The 14,189-nt window shown below is 37.7% G+C and overlaps 1 protein-coding gene across 10 annotated transcripts in view; it reads right to left on the bottom strand.

The window, feature by feature from the left end:
* Nucleotides 1–14,189, bottom strand: part of Mipol1 (mirror-image polydactyly 1) — a 303,874-nt gene that overhangs the window by 167,746 nt on the left and 121,939 nt on the right. For 9 of the 10 annotated variants that reach the window (XM_060387531.1, XM_060387532.1, XM_060387533.1 and 6 more), the window contains one exon: nucleotides 8,978–9,085. In XM_060387531.1, the coding sequence (XP_060243514.1) occupies nucleotides 8,978–9,085 (108 nt within the window). The remainder of the gene's footprint in view (nucleotides 1–8,977; nucleotides 9,086–14,189) is intronic. The other variant, XM_060387538.1, reaches the window with a different exon arrangement.

Below are 14,189 nucleotides of genomic sequence, written 5' to 3'. Positions count from 1 at the left end.
TAAAACTTAAACCACCTATAGATCCCCACACATTAATAGTAGGAGACTTCAACACCCCACTCTCAACAAAGGACAGGTCAACAAAACAGAAATTGAACAAAGGAACAATGTCTCTGACAGAGGTCATGAATCAAATGGACCTAACAGACATTTACAGAACCTTACACCCAAACACAAAAGAATTTACCTTCTTCTCAGCACCTCATGGAACCTTCTCCAAAATAGACCACATAGATGGTCACAAAGCGAGCCTCAACACATACAAGAAGATTGAAATAATCCCTTGTATCCTGTCTGATCACCATGGAATAAAGCTGGACCTCAACAACAAAAGAAATAGCAAAAAGCCTACACACACATTGAAACTGAACATCTTGTTACTAAATGACAGCTGGGTCAGGGAGGAAATAAAGAAAAAATTAAAGTCTTCATAAAACTCAATGAAAATGAAGACACAACATACCCAAATTTCTGAAACACACCGAAGGCAGTGCTAAAAGGAAAGTTCATAGCTCTAAGTGCCTTCAAGAAGAAATTTGAGACAGTGCATTTAAGCAACTTAATGGCTCACTTAAAAACCCTAGAAAAAGAAGAAGCAAACACACCAAAAAGGAGTAGATGGCTGGAAATAATCAAACTCAGGGCTGGAATCAATCAATTGGAAACAAATAAAACAATTCAAAAAATCAATTAAACCAAGAGCTGGTTCTTTGAGAAAATCAACAAGACAGATGAACCCTTAGCCAAACTAACTAAAAGGCAGAGAGACACCATCCAAATCAACAAATCAGAAATGAAAATGGGGACATAACTACAGACACTGAGGAAATCCACACAATCATTAGGACTTACTTCAAAAGTCTATATGCCACAAAATTTGAAAATTTAAATGAAATGGACAATTTTCTTGATCGATTCCACTTACCAAAGCTGAATCAGGACCAGGTAAATCAATTAAATAGACCTATATCCCCCAAGGAAATAGAAGTGGTCATTGAAAGTCTCCCATCCAAAAAAAGCCCAGGACCAGATGGTTTCAGTGCAGAATTCTACCAGACCTTCAAAGAAGAGATAACTCCAATTCTCTTCAAACTATTCCACAAAACAGGAACAGAAGGAACATTACCAAACTCACTTTATGAAGCCACAGTCAGGGTGGTACCTAAACCTCACAGAGACCCAACAAAGAAAGAATTTCAGGCCAATCTCTCTTATAAACATTGATGCAAAAATACTCAACAAAATACTTGCAAACTGAATACAAGAATACATCAAAGATATCATCCACTATGACCAAGTAGGCTTCATTCCAGGCATGCAGGGGTGGTTCAATATACGGAAATCCATCAATGTGATCCACCATATTAACAAACTGAAAGAAAAAAAACCACATGATCATCTCCCTAGATGCTGAAAAAGCATTTGACAAAATCCAACTTCCATTCATGTTTAAAGTATTGGAGAGATCAGGGATTACAAGGCACATATCTAACCATAGTAAAGGTGATATACAGCAAACACATATCCAATATCAAACTGAATGGAGAGAAACTTGAAGCAATCACACTGAAATCAGGGACAAGACAAGGCTGCCCACTCTCTCCATATCTCTTCAACATAGTTCTGCAAGTCCTTGCTAGAGGAATAAGACAGTTGAAGGAGATCAAGGGGATACAAATTGGAAAGGAAGAAGTCAAATTATCACTATTTGCAGATGATGTGATAATGTACATGAGTGTCCCCAAAAACTCTACCAGGGAACTCCTACAGCTGATAAATACTTTCAGCAATGTTCCCGGATACAAAATTAACTCAAAAAAAAAAAAATCAGTAGCCCACCTGTATACAAAAGTCAAAAGGGCTGAGAAATAAATGAGGGAAACGACACCCTTCACAATAGCCACAAATGACATAAAGTACCTTGGTGTAACCCTAACCAAGCAAGTCAAAAGACTTGTATGAAAAAAATTTCAAGTCTCTGAAGAAAGAAATAGAAGAAGATATCAGAAGATGGAAAGATCTCTGATGGTCATGGCCTGGCAGGATTAATATAGTAAAAATGGCCATTTTACCAAAAGCAATCTACAGATTCAATGCAATTCCCATCAAATTACCAACACAATTCTCTACAGACCTGGAAAGAAAAATTCTCAACTTCAAATAAAATAACAAGAAACCCAGAATTGCTAAAACAATTCTCTACAATAAAAGATCTCTGAAGGTATCTCCGTCCCTGATCTCAAGCTGTACTATAGAGCAAGTTATAAAAAAATGCATGGTACTGGCATAGAAACAGAATGGTGGACCCAGAAATAAACCCACACACTTATGTTACCAGATCTTTGACAAAGATGCCAGAACCATACAATGGAGAAAAGAAAGCATCTTCAACAAATGGTGCTGGTCTAACTGGATGTCTACATGTAGAAAAATGCATATAGATCCATACTTATCGCCCTGCACAAAACTAAAGTCCAAGTGGATCAAAGACCTCAACATAAAACCAGACACACTAAACCTGTTAGAAGAAAAAGTGAAGAAGAACCTTGAACTCATTGGGAGAGGAGACAACTTCCTGAACAGAACACCAACCGCACAGGCTTTAAGCGCAACAATAAATAAATGGGATCTCAGGAAACTGAAAAGCTTCTGTAAAGCAAAGGACACTAACATGAAAAAAAAAAAAAATGACTGCCTTACAGATTGGGGAAGAATCTTCACCAACCCTTTATCTAACAGAGGACTAATATCCAATATATATAAAGAACTAAAGAAGCTGAAGAGCAGCAGTATTCCACTTAAAAAATGGGGAACAGAGCTAAACAGAGAACTCTCTGTAGAGGAATATCAAATGGCAGAGAAAGACTTAAAAAATGCTCAATGTCATTAGCCATTAGAGAAATGCAAATCAAAACAACCCTAAGATTTCACCTTACACCCATGAGAATGGCCAAGATCAAAAACTCAAGTGACAATATATGCTGAAGAGGTTGTGGAGAAAGGGGAACCCTCCTCCACTGCTGGTGGGAATGCAAAGTCATACAACCACTCTGGAAATCAATCTGGCGCTTCCTCAGACAACTAGGAATAGTGATTCCTCAAAATCCCGGCATACCACTCCTAAGCACATATCCAAAAGAAGCTTAAGGATACAATAAGGACATTTGCTCAAACATGTTTGTAGCAGCTTTATGTGTACTAGCCAGAAGCTGGAAACAGCGCAGATGCCCCTCACCTAAAGAATGGATGCAGAAATTGTGGTACATCTACAAAATGGAATAGTATTCTGCAATGAAAAATAAGGAAATCATGAAATTTGCAGGTAAATGTTGGGACCTGGAGAGGATCATCCTGAGTGTGGTATCCCAGAAGCAGAAAGACACACATGGTATATACTCACGCATATAGACATATAACATAGGATAAACCTACTAAAATCTGTACATCTGTGAAATATCCCAGAAGGAGAAAGACAAACATGGGATATACTCACTTATATAGACCTATAAGATATGATAAACATAATGAAATCTATACACCTAAAAAAGATAATCAATTGAGCCGACATGGGGTAAGATGATCAATCCTCATTTAGAAAGACAGATGGGATGTGCATTGAACGTATGACAGGAGTCTACTGAGCGCATCTGAAAGACTCTAACTAGCAGTGTTTTCAAAGCAAAGATTCATGACCAAACCTTTGGCAGAGTACAGGAAATCATAAGAAAGAAGGGGAGTTAGTCTGATGGGGAAAGGATAGGAGCTCCACAAGGACCAAATATATCTGGGCACAGGGTCTTTTCTGAGACTGACATTCAACCAAGGACCATGTATGGATATAACCTAGAACCTCCACTCAGATGTAGCCTGTGGTAGCTCAGTAACCAATTGGTTTCCCAAAGTGAGGGGAACAGGGACTATTTCTAACAGGAACTCAATGACTGGCTCTTTGGTCTCCCCACCCCCGAAGGGAGGAGCAGTCCTGTTAGGCCACAGAGGAGGGCTTTGCAGCCAGTCCTGAAGATACCTGATAAAACAGGATCAGATGAATGGGGAGGAGGTCCCCCCTATCAGTGGACTTGGAAAGGGGCACGGTGGAGATGAGGGAGGGAGGGAGGGACTGGGAGGGAATGAGGGATCCGGACACGGCTGGGATACAGAGTTAATAAAATGTAACTGATGAAAAAAAAAAATAAAAAATAAATAAATAAAAAAAAGAAAGAAACTAATCAAGATAGAAGACCCCGACTGAAATGCTCAATCCCTATCCCGAAAGGCAAAGAGGATGGACATCAGAAGAAAAAGAAAACAGGAAACAACCTAGGACCCTGCCACAGAGGGCCTCTGAAAGGCTCTGCCCTGCAGACTATCAAAGCAGACACTGAGACTTATGCCCAAATGTTGGGAAGTGTGCAGGGAATCTTATGTAAGAAGTGGGAAATAGTAAGATCTGGAGAGGACAGGAACCCCACAAGGAGAGTAACAGAGCCAGATAATTTGAACACAGGGGTTTTTCTTGAGACTAATACTCCAACCAAGTACCAGGCAGGGAGATAACCTAGAATCCCTGTACAGATGTAGTCCATGGCAGCTTAGTGTCCATGTGGGTTCCATAGTAATGGAAACAGGGACTTCCTCTGACATAATCTGATTGGCCTGTTCTTTGATCACCTCTCCCTTCGAAGGGAGCAGCATTACCAGGACACAGAAGATGACAATTCAGCCACTCCTGATGTGAGCTGATAGACTAAGATCAAAGGGAGGGAGAGGAGGACCTCCCCAATCAGTGGATTTGGGGAGGGGCATGCCTGAAGAAGGGGGAGGGGGGATGGACCGGGAGGGGAGGAGGGAGAGCCTTATGTGTGGATACAAAGTGAATAAACTGTAATTAATAAAAATAAATAAATTCAATTATAAAAAAATTACTCAGAAGTTTGCATGTATTTCTCCCAACAAATGTCAGAATTTAAATATACTTACCACTGACATGCAAAAGTAACAGAAATTTATATTATTTCTCACAGTTACTATATGTTAATAATTACCAAGTTAGAATGTTTATCTTGGGCCCTGTTTTAAGTTGAATCAGTCATAACACATTGTGTACAAGATCTGTCCAGAATTATGATAACATATTATCATGCTTGGAGGATTACTTTAGAACACTTATTTTCCATGTTGCACAAAAACACACAATTTAAAATGTTCCTATACTTAATTCTCATAAAATTATATATTCTCATTGCTGAGTAATGCTCCATTATATAGATGTACCACAGTTTCTGCATCCATTCTTCAGTTGAGGGGCATCTGGGCTGTTTCCAGCTTCTGGCTATTACAAATAAAGCCGCTACAAACATGGTTGAGCAAATGTCCTTTTTGTGTACTTGAGCCTCTTCTGGATATATGCCCAGGAGTGGTATGGCTCGATCTTGGGGAAGCGCTATTCCTAGTTGTCTGAGAAAGCGCCAGATTGATTTCCAGAGTGGTTGTATGACTTTGCATTCCCACCAGCAGTGGAGGAGGATTCCCCCTTTCTCCACAACCTCTCCAGCATGTGTTGTCACTTGAGTTTTTGATCTTGGCCATTCTCATGGGTGTAAGGTGAAATCTCCGGGTTGTTTTGATTTGCATTTCCCTAATGGCTAATGAGGTTGAGCATTTCCTTAAGTGCTTCTCTGCCATTCGGTATTCCTCTACAGAGAATTCTCTGTTTAGCTCTGTTCCCCATTTTTTTAAGTGGATTACTTGGTTTGCTGCTTTTCAGCTTCTTTAGTTCTTTATATATACTGGATATGAGTCCTCTATCAGATAAAGGGTTGGTGAAGATTCTTTCCCAATCTGTAGGCAGTCGCTTCGTTTTGATGACAGTATCCTTTGCTTTACAGAAGCTTTTCAGTTTCATGAGGTCCCATTTATTGATTGTTGCTCTTAGAGCCTGTGCTGTTGGTGTTCTGTTCAGGAAGTTTTCTCCTGTACCAATGAGTTCTAGGGTATTCCCCACTTTTTTTTCTAGCCGATTTAATATGTCTGGTTTTATGTTGAGGTCTTTGATCCACTTGGACTTCAATTTTGTGCAGGGTGATAAGTATGGATCTATTTTCATTTTTCTACATGTAGACATCCAGTTGGACCAGCAGTATTTGTTGAAGATGCTAGCTATACAATGGAGTATTACTCAGCAATGAAAAATAAGGAAATCATGAAATTTGCAGATAAATGGTGGGACATGGAAAGGATCATCCTGAGTGAGTTGTCCCAGAAGCAAAAAGACAATCACAGTATATACTCACTCATATAGACATACAACATAGGACAAACCCACTAAAACCTGTGCATCTAAAGAAACTAAGCAAGAGAGAGGACCCTAACTAAAATGGTCAATCCCCATCCTGAAAGGCAAAGAGGATGGACATCAGAAGAAGAAGAAAACAGGAAACAACCTAGGAACCTGCTAAAGAGGGCTTCTGAAAGCCAGAAGAAGAAAACAGGAAACAAACTAGGAACCTACCACAGAGGGTCTCTGAAAGTCTCTGCCCTACAGACTATCAAAGCAGATGCTGAGCCTGATGATCAACTGTTGGGCAGAGTGAATGGAATTTTATGTAAGAAGTGGGAAATAGTAAGAGCTGGAGAGGACAGGGTCTCCACAAGAAGAGAAACAGAACAAGAAAATTTGAACACAGGGAACTTCCCAGAGAATCATACTCCAACTTATGGACTTATCATGGAGATAACCTAGAACCCCTGCTCAGATGTAGCCCATGGCAGTTCAGTGTCCAAGTGGGTTACATAGTAATGGGAAGAGGGACTGCCTCTGACATAATCTAATTGGCCTGCTCTTTGATCACCTCCCCCTGAGGGGGGAGCATCCTTACCAGGCCACAGTAGAGAACAATGCAGCCACTTTTGATGTGAACTGATAGACTAAGATCAGAAAGGAGAGGAGAACCTCCCCTATCAGTGGACTTGGGGAGTGGCATGCATGCAGAAAGAGGAGGGAGGGTGGGATTGGGAGGGGAGGAGGGAGGGGCTTATGGGGGCATACAAAATGAATAAAGTGTAATTAATAAAATAAAGAAAACAAAAAAATTCTAAAAAAATTATATATTCTCTCAGGCTAATTAAAATAATCATGGCAATCTTTAATTCTCTCTTAATCTATATTTTTGGTGTACTTGTAAATTCAATAGAAAGTGGATTTTTAGCCACAAAGTTATAAGACTACCACTATAGATTTGTAAAATATTCAGTTTGTATCCCTGCTGCAGCCCCCTCCCTCGTCTCCCCCTAGTCCCACCCACCCTCTTCTTCTCCCCCTATGCTGTTTCTCTAGTGCCCTGATAGTGGAGGACCTCTTTCCCTTCTTTCTGACCCTAGCTTATCAGGTCTCATCGAGGCTGGCTGCATCATCTTCCTCTGTGGCCTAAATAAATTAATTAATAAATTAATAAATAAAATTAATTAAAAAAGAAAGAAGTAAATGATACCTGTATGCGTTATTATTAATCAGTGTTTGAAATTAGTTTTCTCCTAAAAACTATCACCTTCTACAAAAAACTACATAAAAGACTAATAAAATTATTGCAATTATATAGAAAATGTGTTTTAACTTTGATAATTTCTACATTTTTATTTGAAATAAATAGAAAGCTTTAATTGTAAAAAAAAATTTATAAAGTACCATTTAGAACAACCTATTATTAAGTTTTACACATTCTTCACTGTGTATATGTATGTGGGGCATATGGCTTTGTGGGTTGTGTGCCTGTGTGGTTGTTTGTGTGTCTACACAGGCAAACATATTTAGCATGTTCTTGTGTTGTATTCATGTGGAGTTCAGAGACTGAAATCACATGTCCTTTTAGTTGCTCTCCATTTCCTTCTTGGAGCCAAGAGCTCTTTGAACCTTCAGCTCAAGATCTCTCTCAACCTCTGGCTACACTGGCTAGCCAGACAGCATTAGGCACCTAGTATTCCATGTGGGTGCTGGGCACTCTAACTCAAGTCCCCATTCTTGCATAGCAAGACAATATTGACTGAGCCATCACTACAGCCTTCACTCGTTTTTAAAGGATGTTTTGTCAGTTTTGCTTTACTGTATCAGACTTTTAATATCATGATGTTTATTTACAATCTAAGGTCAAATTAATTTAAAAGAACTATAATAAAACCCTGGCAAATCTCTTGCTGTACAATAAAACAAAAAGACATTTATTGTTCCTCACAGACTAAATAATAAGCATGCAGACACCTTGAAGGCAGAGACCATGAGTGTTTCAGAGATACTCTACTAAAAACTGAAATAACTTAAAGGTAGAATGGAAAGTTATAATAACCCCCCCATAGTAAGACTCATATAATGGTTTTTCTCATGATTACTGAATCTTTATTACCATGAGATAAAATATGTCATAAAATGTTTCCTAACTTGCCTCAAATTCTAGTTGAAAACATTGCCCTTTCTTTCTTTTCTTTTCCTTCCTTCCTTCCTTTTTTCCTTCCTTTCTTTCCTTCCTTTCCACATTTTAAGTATTGCTGCAACTTCCAAACACATTCACATGGACTTCTCAGACTGTCAGTTCTCTGGGTCACAAATACAACAATACATTTAAAATTGTTACAATAAATATCGCTACAAAGTATAGGTTGATGATTTATTATTTCTTTTGTAGTGACTGTTTTTTATTAAGTACAAAAGCTAATAACCTAAAACCAGCAAGACAATGAATACATACCAGAAGTTTTTAATATACAACCTCTCAGAATTCAGAAATATGTTTTTATCATGTACACATACATGAAATAAAATAATACCATAACAGAAGGGTGCTGTATCCGTGTTTAAAGAAGGAGTTGTTGGCAAACAGCACAGCTCACTTTTGCTGAAATGTACACAACTGATATATGCAGCACAGAAAGCTGGCACCAAGGGCTTACAACCTTAATTTGCCTGCAAGCAGGAACAGCCATTTACCTTCAGAGCACGTTCCTGACTGTGTTCAGCAGTCGGATGTCTCATGTTGTTTGCTGAAGTCTGGCTCTGCTCTTTCAGACGGTCAAGCTCCTGCTGCAGCCGTCTGCACTGCAACAAGGGAAGAACCCAGTAAGTAAAGGAGCATTTCTTTAACCAAGCCATATGAACTGATGTAAATAACACCACTGAGTTCTCTCAAAGACAAGGGGTTCTTTTGCAATGAGAGTGGAAGGTAAAAATAATGCTGAATATAAACAAAATTACACTATTTATAGAACTTTGTTAAATCAATTACAATATTCAATTAGTCTTAATATAAATATTGTATTGATAACATTTTTTCTTCATAAAATTAAGGTGAAATTATATTAAAATTATTTCATTTGCTTGTCAAATATTTCTAGTTATATAGCCACTGTTGAATTAAAAGTATGTATCTAAATTCACATCAAATTTATAATAAACCACAATAATGTAGTCTATGTTCAACTTCTATTAATATTGCACAAATAAAAACATATTTTAAGGGACAATGCAGATTTTTACTTATTTAAGACATTTTAAATACTCTCTGTACAGATTATAAAGTGATACAGTATAAATGACAGGATACATTTCATACACATGGACATTGATGAAAGCAATAAAATATCAAACCCGTGGTGCAGAAAAGAAATTAAAAGTTACTCCTTATCTTATCTACTTTTAAAAGTAGTATATGTGAGTAATAACCAATAAATGTACATATTGATTTAAGACCTGAATAACACACTTTCTACAATTCTTGACAAATGGCTTCTTGCCCTGTGAATAAAAATTGATTAGTTTTCATGAAACAATCAAAATGCAGCTATAATCTACTTAGGAACTTCTTACTCTGACCCCAATCATAACATATCTTCTATATCAGTACTTCTGTGTAGTAATATACAAATACTTTGAAGGCAAAAAAGTCTTAACAGACTCTTATTGATTTAGCTTACGTGATGTTGATATACATATGCAAAACTGACTATACACAGCTCATTCATACAAAATACTGTTAGCATTTTTACAAATTAAATAAAATAACCACCAAAAATCAAGACATTTCAGGTTAATATGAATTGATCTTGGCTGACTGCTTTGCCGAGGATGAATTATGAAGGATGGTTTGGGAGGAGAAGTATTGTTACACAACTGAGGCCTTGAGTTTGCAGTACTGGAACTAAGAAAAAAGTCAGACACAGTCACATGTGTGTAATCACAGGGCTCCTACGTCATGCTGGAGATATGAGAATCCCCTGAGTCCAGATGCCCAGGTAGGTTGTCTCAAATAAAGTGGGAAATGAGGACTGACACTTAAGTATTTCCTCAAAACTGCACATTCATGCCATAGCATAGATATGACTCTGCTTACACAAATGAACATGCAAATATACACATATGTACATTGTACAAACACACAAAGGCAAAAATATTCTTTAAAATGATATGCTGCTTAGTGGTTAAGTGGCTGGCAGTTCTTTTGAATTGCCATGTTCATTCTACAATGTGTTATGTGAAAACCTAATTCACCTATCACATTTTTAAAATTCTGCAAAAACTTTGTGACATACCTCCTTTAATTTTTATTTGGAGAAAATACATGATTATCACTAGTTTATCTATATTTGTTTTTTTGGCTCATAACAACAAAGATTTTGTCTCACAGTGAAAACAAAAATTATGAACTATGAGAATAAATTACAAAATTATCAAGACAGCTTTTATTCTACTATGATCATCTCTATATCCTAATTATTTTTATAATGAATTAAGTATCAAAAATTGAAGGTAAATGGCATATCGAAGTTCAAAGGAAAAGTAAATAATTTCAGCTGTAGAATAAAAATTATTTTTCATGAAACAGTAATTATCATCCAGGCTTATTTTGGGTATATTATTCTGTAAGATGAAACTGAAGGAAAAGAATGAAGGCAGACACATCAAGGGAATATTGGAAAAAAATGAGGAACCTCAAGAGTTGTCTGTCACAGGGGAACTCCAGCTGTGATATCTAAACAATATCTAAACAAGACCTGAAGAAGTACAACACTAACAGACATGCTAAAATGGAAGAAAGAAATTTCATGATGGTCCACCAAAAGATGAAGAACTACAGGCAACTACCAAGAACTAGAGAAACATTCTTCCCCAAAGATGAGCGCCCTTATTGGTTATCCAGTAACAAGTGGTCATCCTGAAATCATAAACATACAACTAACACTAAACAAACAAAGCAGGCTGTATTTATGTATTTATGCACACACACACATACATGTACATACACAACAATAAATGCTAAAAAAACATGTTTTTGAGAGGGAAAAGGTATGTATGGGGTGTGTGGGAGGGGTTGGAGTAAAAACAGAGAAGATAGAAAATGTTGTAATTATATTTTAATTTATAAGGAGTTGTCTGGCAGCCTTTTTTATTACAGAAAATCTGAAATGATTTTCTCAAAATAAAAACTTTTACCACACACTTGATGTAAAACAATAATAAAAAAGGACTCTTTGGCTTAAGATACATGTGTTGAATATATTTTTGTACTTATTAGCTTTGAATTTAATATTTATCTGAGATTCACACAGTGAGAGACATGCTTGTTTGGAAATAAGTAAAGAAATAGAATAAAAGTTCTTATTACATATTCAGTTGTCATTTATATTTAAGGTCATTTTTCTGTGTTTCACCTACATTAGAATATGCATTGTTTTTTTTGGGGGGGGTTCTGGTGGAGCCATGATGTTCTGGTTTTTGTTGACTGTGTCCTTATGCTGGCCTTTAGCCATCTGTTTGTCCATAGCCTTGGCTGTTTATTCCTTGAACCTTCACTGAAAACTGGATCCGCCCTTTTCTGGAGTCTAGAGTCTGCATTAGTCTTCAGGATAACAAGAGAGTTCCAGGGGAACATGAACGGGTTCTGGTATTACAAACGCAAACACACTGGGGTGGTAGTTTAGGAAGGCAGGTGGCTGGCTCAGGTGCCTTACAGGGCAGGACATGGGCATGGGTGCCTTCAATGGCAGAGGCATGAGTGCCTTCAAGAGTAAGGGGTAAGGGCATGGGTGCCTTGAAGAGCAGGGCTTGGCAGTCTCAGGTGTTAGCTGAGGGGGCAAGGCGCCTCAGGTGGAATTTGCGGGGAGGGGGTCAGGCAACAGCCTCAGGTGGCAATCACCGGAGATCTGGTGCTTCAGAAGGCACTGGACCTGCAGCCTACACACGTACCAGACACTGTGTTCCTCAGACTCAGATTTGTATGGGCTCTGCCATCTTGGATCCTGGAACCCTATGATTTTATTGTCCACCTGCTCTCCACAGTGGGACCAGTAGAACCATGTTTTGGAGGTTTGGATGCTGTCCCACGAGTCCAGATGCTGCCCTCAGGGAAGTGGGAGAAATCCAGAGGAGTGGAGGGTCCCTGGACTTGGGGGCCTGCACTCTCTCGAGTAAGTGGAAAGGACAGGGGCTTCATGGTTTGTGACTCCTGGACCAGAGAGATGGCCATGGGGTCCTGGATCTGATCATTCCCAACTCCTGGGGTGTCCCCTCCACTCAGGTAAGCACCAAAGTTGGTGTTTTCGATCCAAACACCTCTTTGCTCACAGGTTTTAATCTTTTGTCCCTTAGATATGGTACACACTGGTTGCCTCCATCTTGGAACAACTTTTTGTAAAATGTTTAGTTTTGAAATTTATTTTGATAAAAGATTTAAATGTTTATTCACCAGCAAGTTTTTATACCATGTCATATTGCAATTTATAATTTTATATATTTGTAAGGAATATAAAGATTTTAACCTGTAATCTATACTTCAATATATATTATATATATATGTATATATAATATATAATCTTTACATATATAATCTTTGGCATTATAAAATTTAATTTGTTATTTAAAATATGCAGAAAGAGGCATAACAGAAAATATATCTTTAAAAAACAGATATCTAATGAAAGTTATAATTTTTCAAGTTATGAAAAGTGAGACATATGTAACAAATTTATTTCTCCTTGAACTTTGCCAATATTTCCTGCCTAAAGAAACACCTTTTCTGAAGTGCATTAAACTAAAATTTACTAATCAATTACTTTGTTAGGTAGTTACAGATGATGAGGATATAGAATTATAAAGTAGATAAAACATCTACACTCTGAAAAAGAAACAATATAAACAAAATAAATAGTACAATAAAAATGAAAATGTTACAGAGGGAAGAAGAAGCATAGGGCATGCCATGAGAATAAGGAAATCATTGCTAACTTTAAATAAGAAAGATAAAACAGAGAAAAATGTGTAAAGAAAGGTAAAAAAAAAAAAAGTACAGTTTGTATGTCTTTGAGAAGGGTGACTAAAGCAGAAGAAACAACAGTGCAAAGACCCTGAGGTAGAGGCTTGTCTAGCGTGTCTAAGTTCTACAGCAAACTATGTAGATAGAACAATACTAGCAAGAACAGTAGCAGATGAAACAAAAGGGGAAGTCTTTATAGTCTACAGTGAGGTAGAAAGTTGCTGACATGATTAGATTAGAGAAACGACTCGATTACCCTCACACTGAACTACACTCAATCTTCCAGCTATAGTTAGAAAAGTGTAAGAAAGCCAGGGCAGAATCAGGAAGTCAAGTTGGAAGGTTACAAAGCAGTCTAGAAAATGTGAGATAATTCAGACTCAGTCCAGGTGAGTGAGAAGAAAACTGGGTATGTTCTGGAAGTATGGCCAAACATCTTTGCCTTCCTTCTAGTTTTTTTTTTTTTTTTTTCTTCTCGGTTCTGGGATAAACAGCATGATTAAAAGCAACTTGTGGTAGAAAGGGTGCATTTGGCTTTCACTTTTTCGTCAAAATCTATCATGGAGAGAAGTCGGAGCAGGAACTGAAGCAGGAGCAGGGGGCAGAACACTGCTTACAGGGATGCCTTCTATAGCGTTCTTAGCTTGCTTTCTAATACAACCCAAGAACACCTGCCCAGAGGCTGCACAACCTGCATCATTCTAGGCCTTCCCATATCAATCAGTAATCATGAAAATGTGCCAATCAGATGGAGACAATTCCTAAGTTAAGTTTTCCTCTTCCTAGGTGACTCTAGTTTATGTCAAGTTGACAAAAACTAACCTTCATGGCATTTTTGGTCTTGTTTCTGAACATATAAGAAATGCTTCTAACATATAAATTGATAGCAGGCAT

Source organism: Meriones unguiculatus, chromosome 7 (genome assembly GCF_030254825.1).
Source record: "Meriones unguiculatus strain TT.TT164.6M chromosome 7, Bangor_MerUng_6.1, whole genome shotgun sequence".
NCBI classification, from domain to species: domain Eukaryota; kingdom Metazoa; phylum Chordata; class Mammalia; order Rodentia; family Muridae; genus Meriones; species Meriones unguiculatus.
This window is presented reverse-complemented; position numbering and strand designations above follow the sequence as displayed.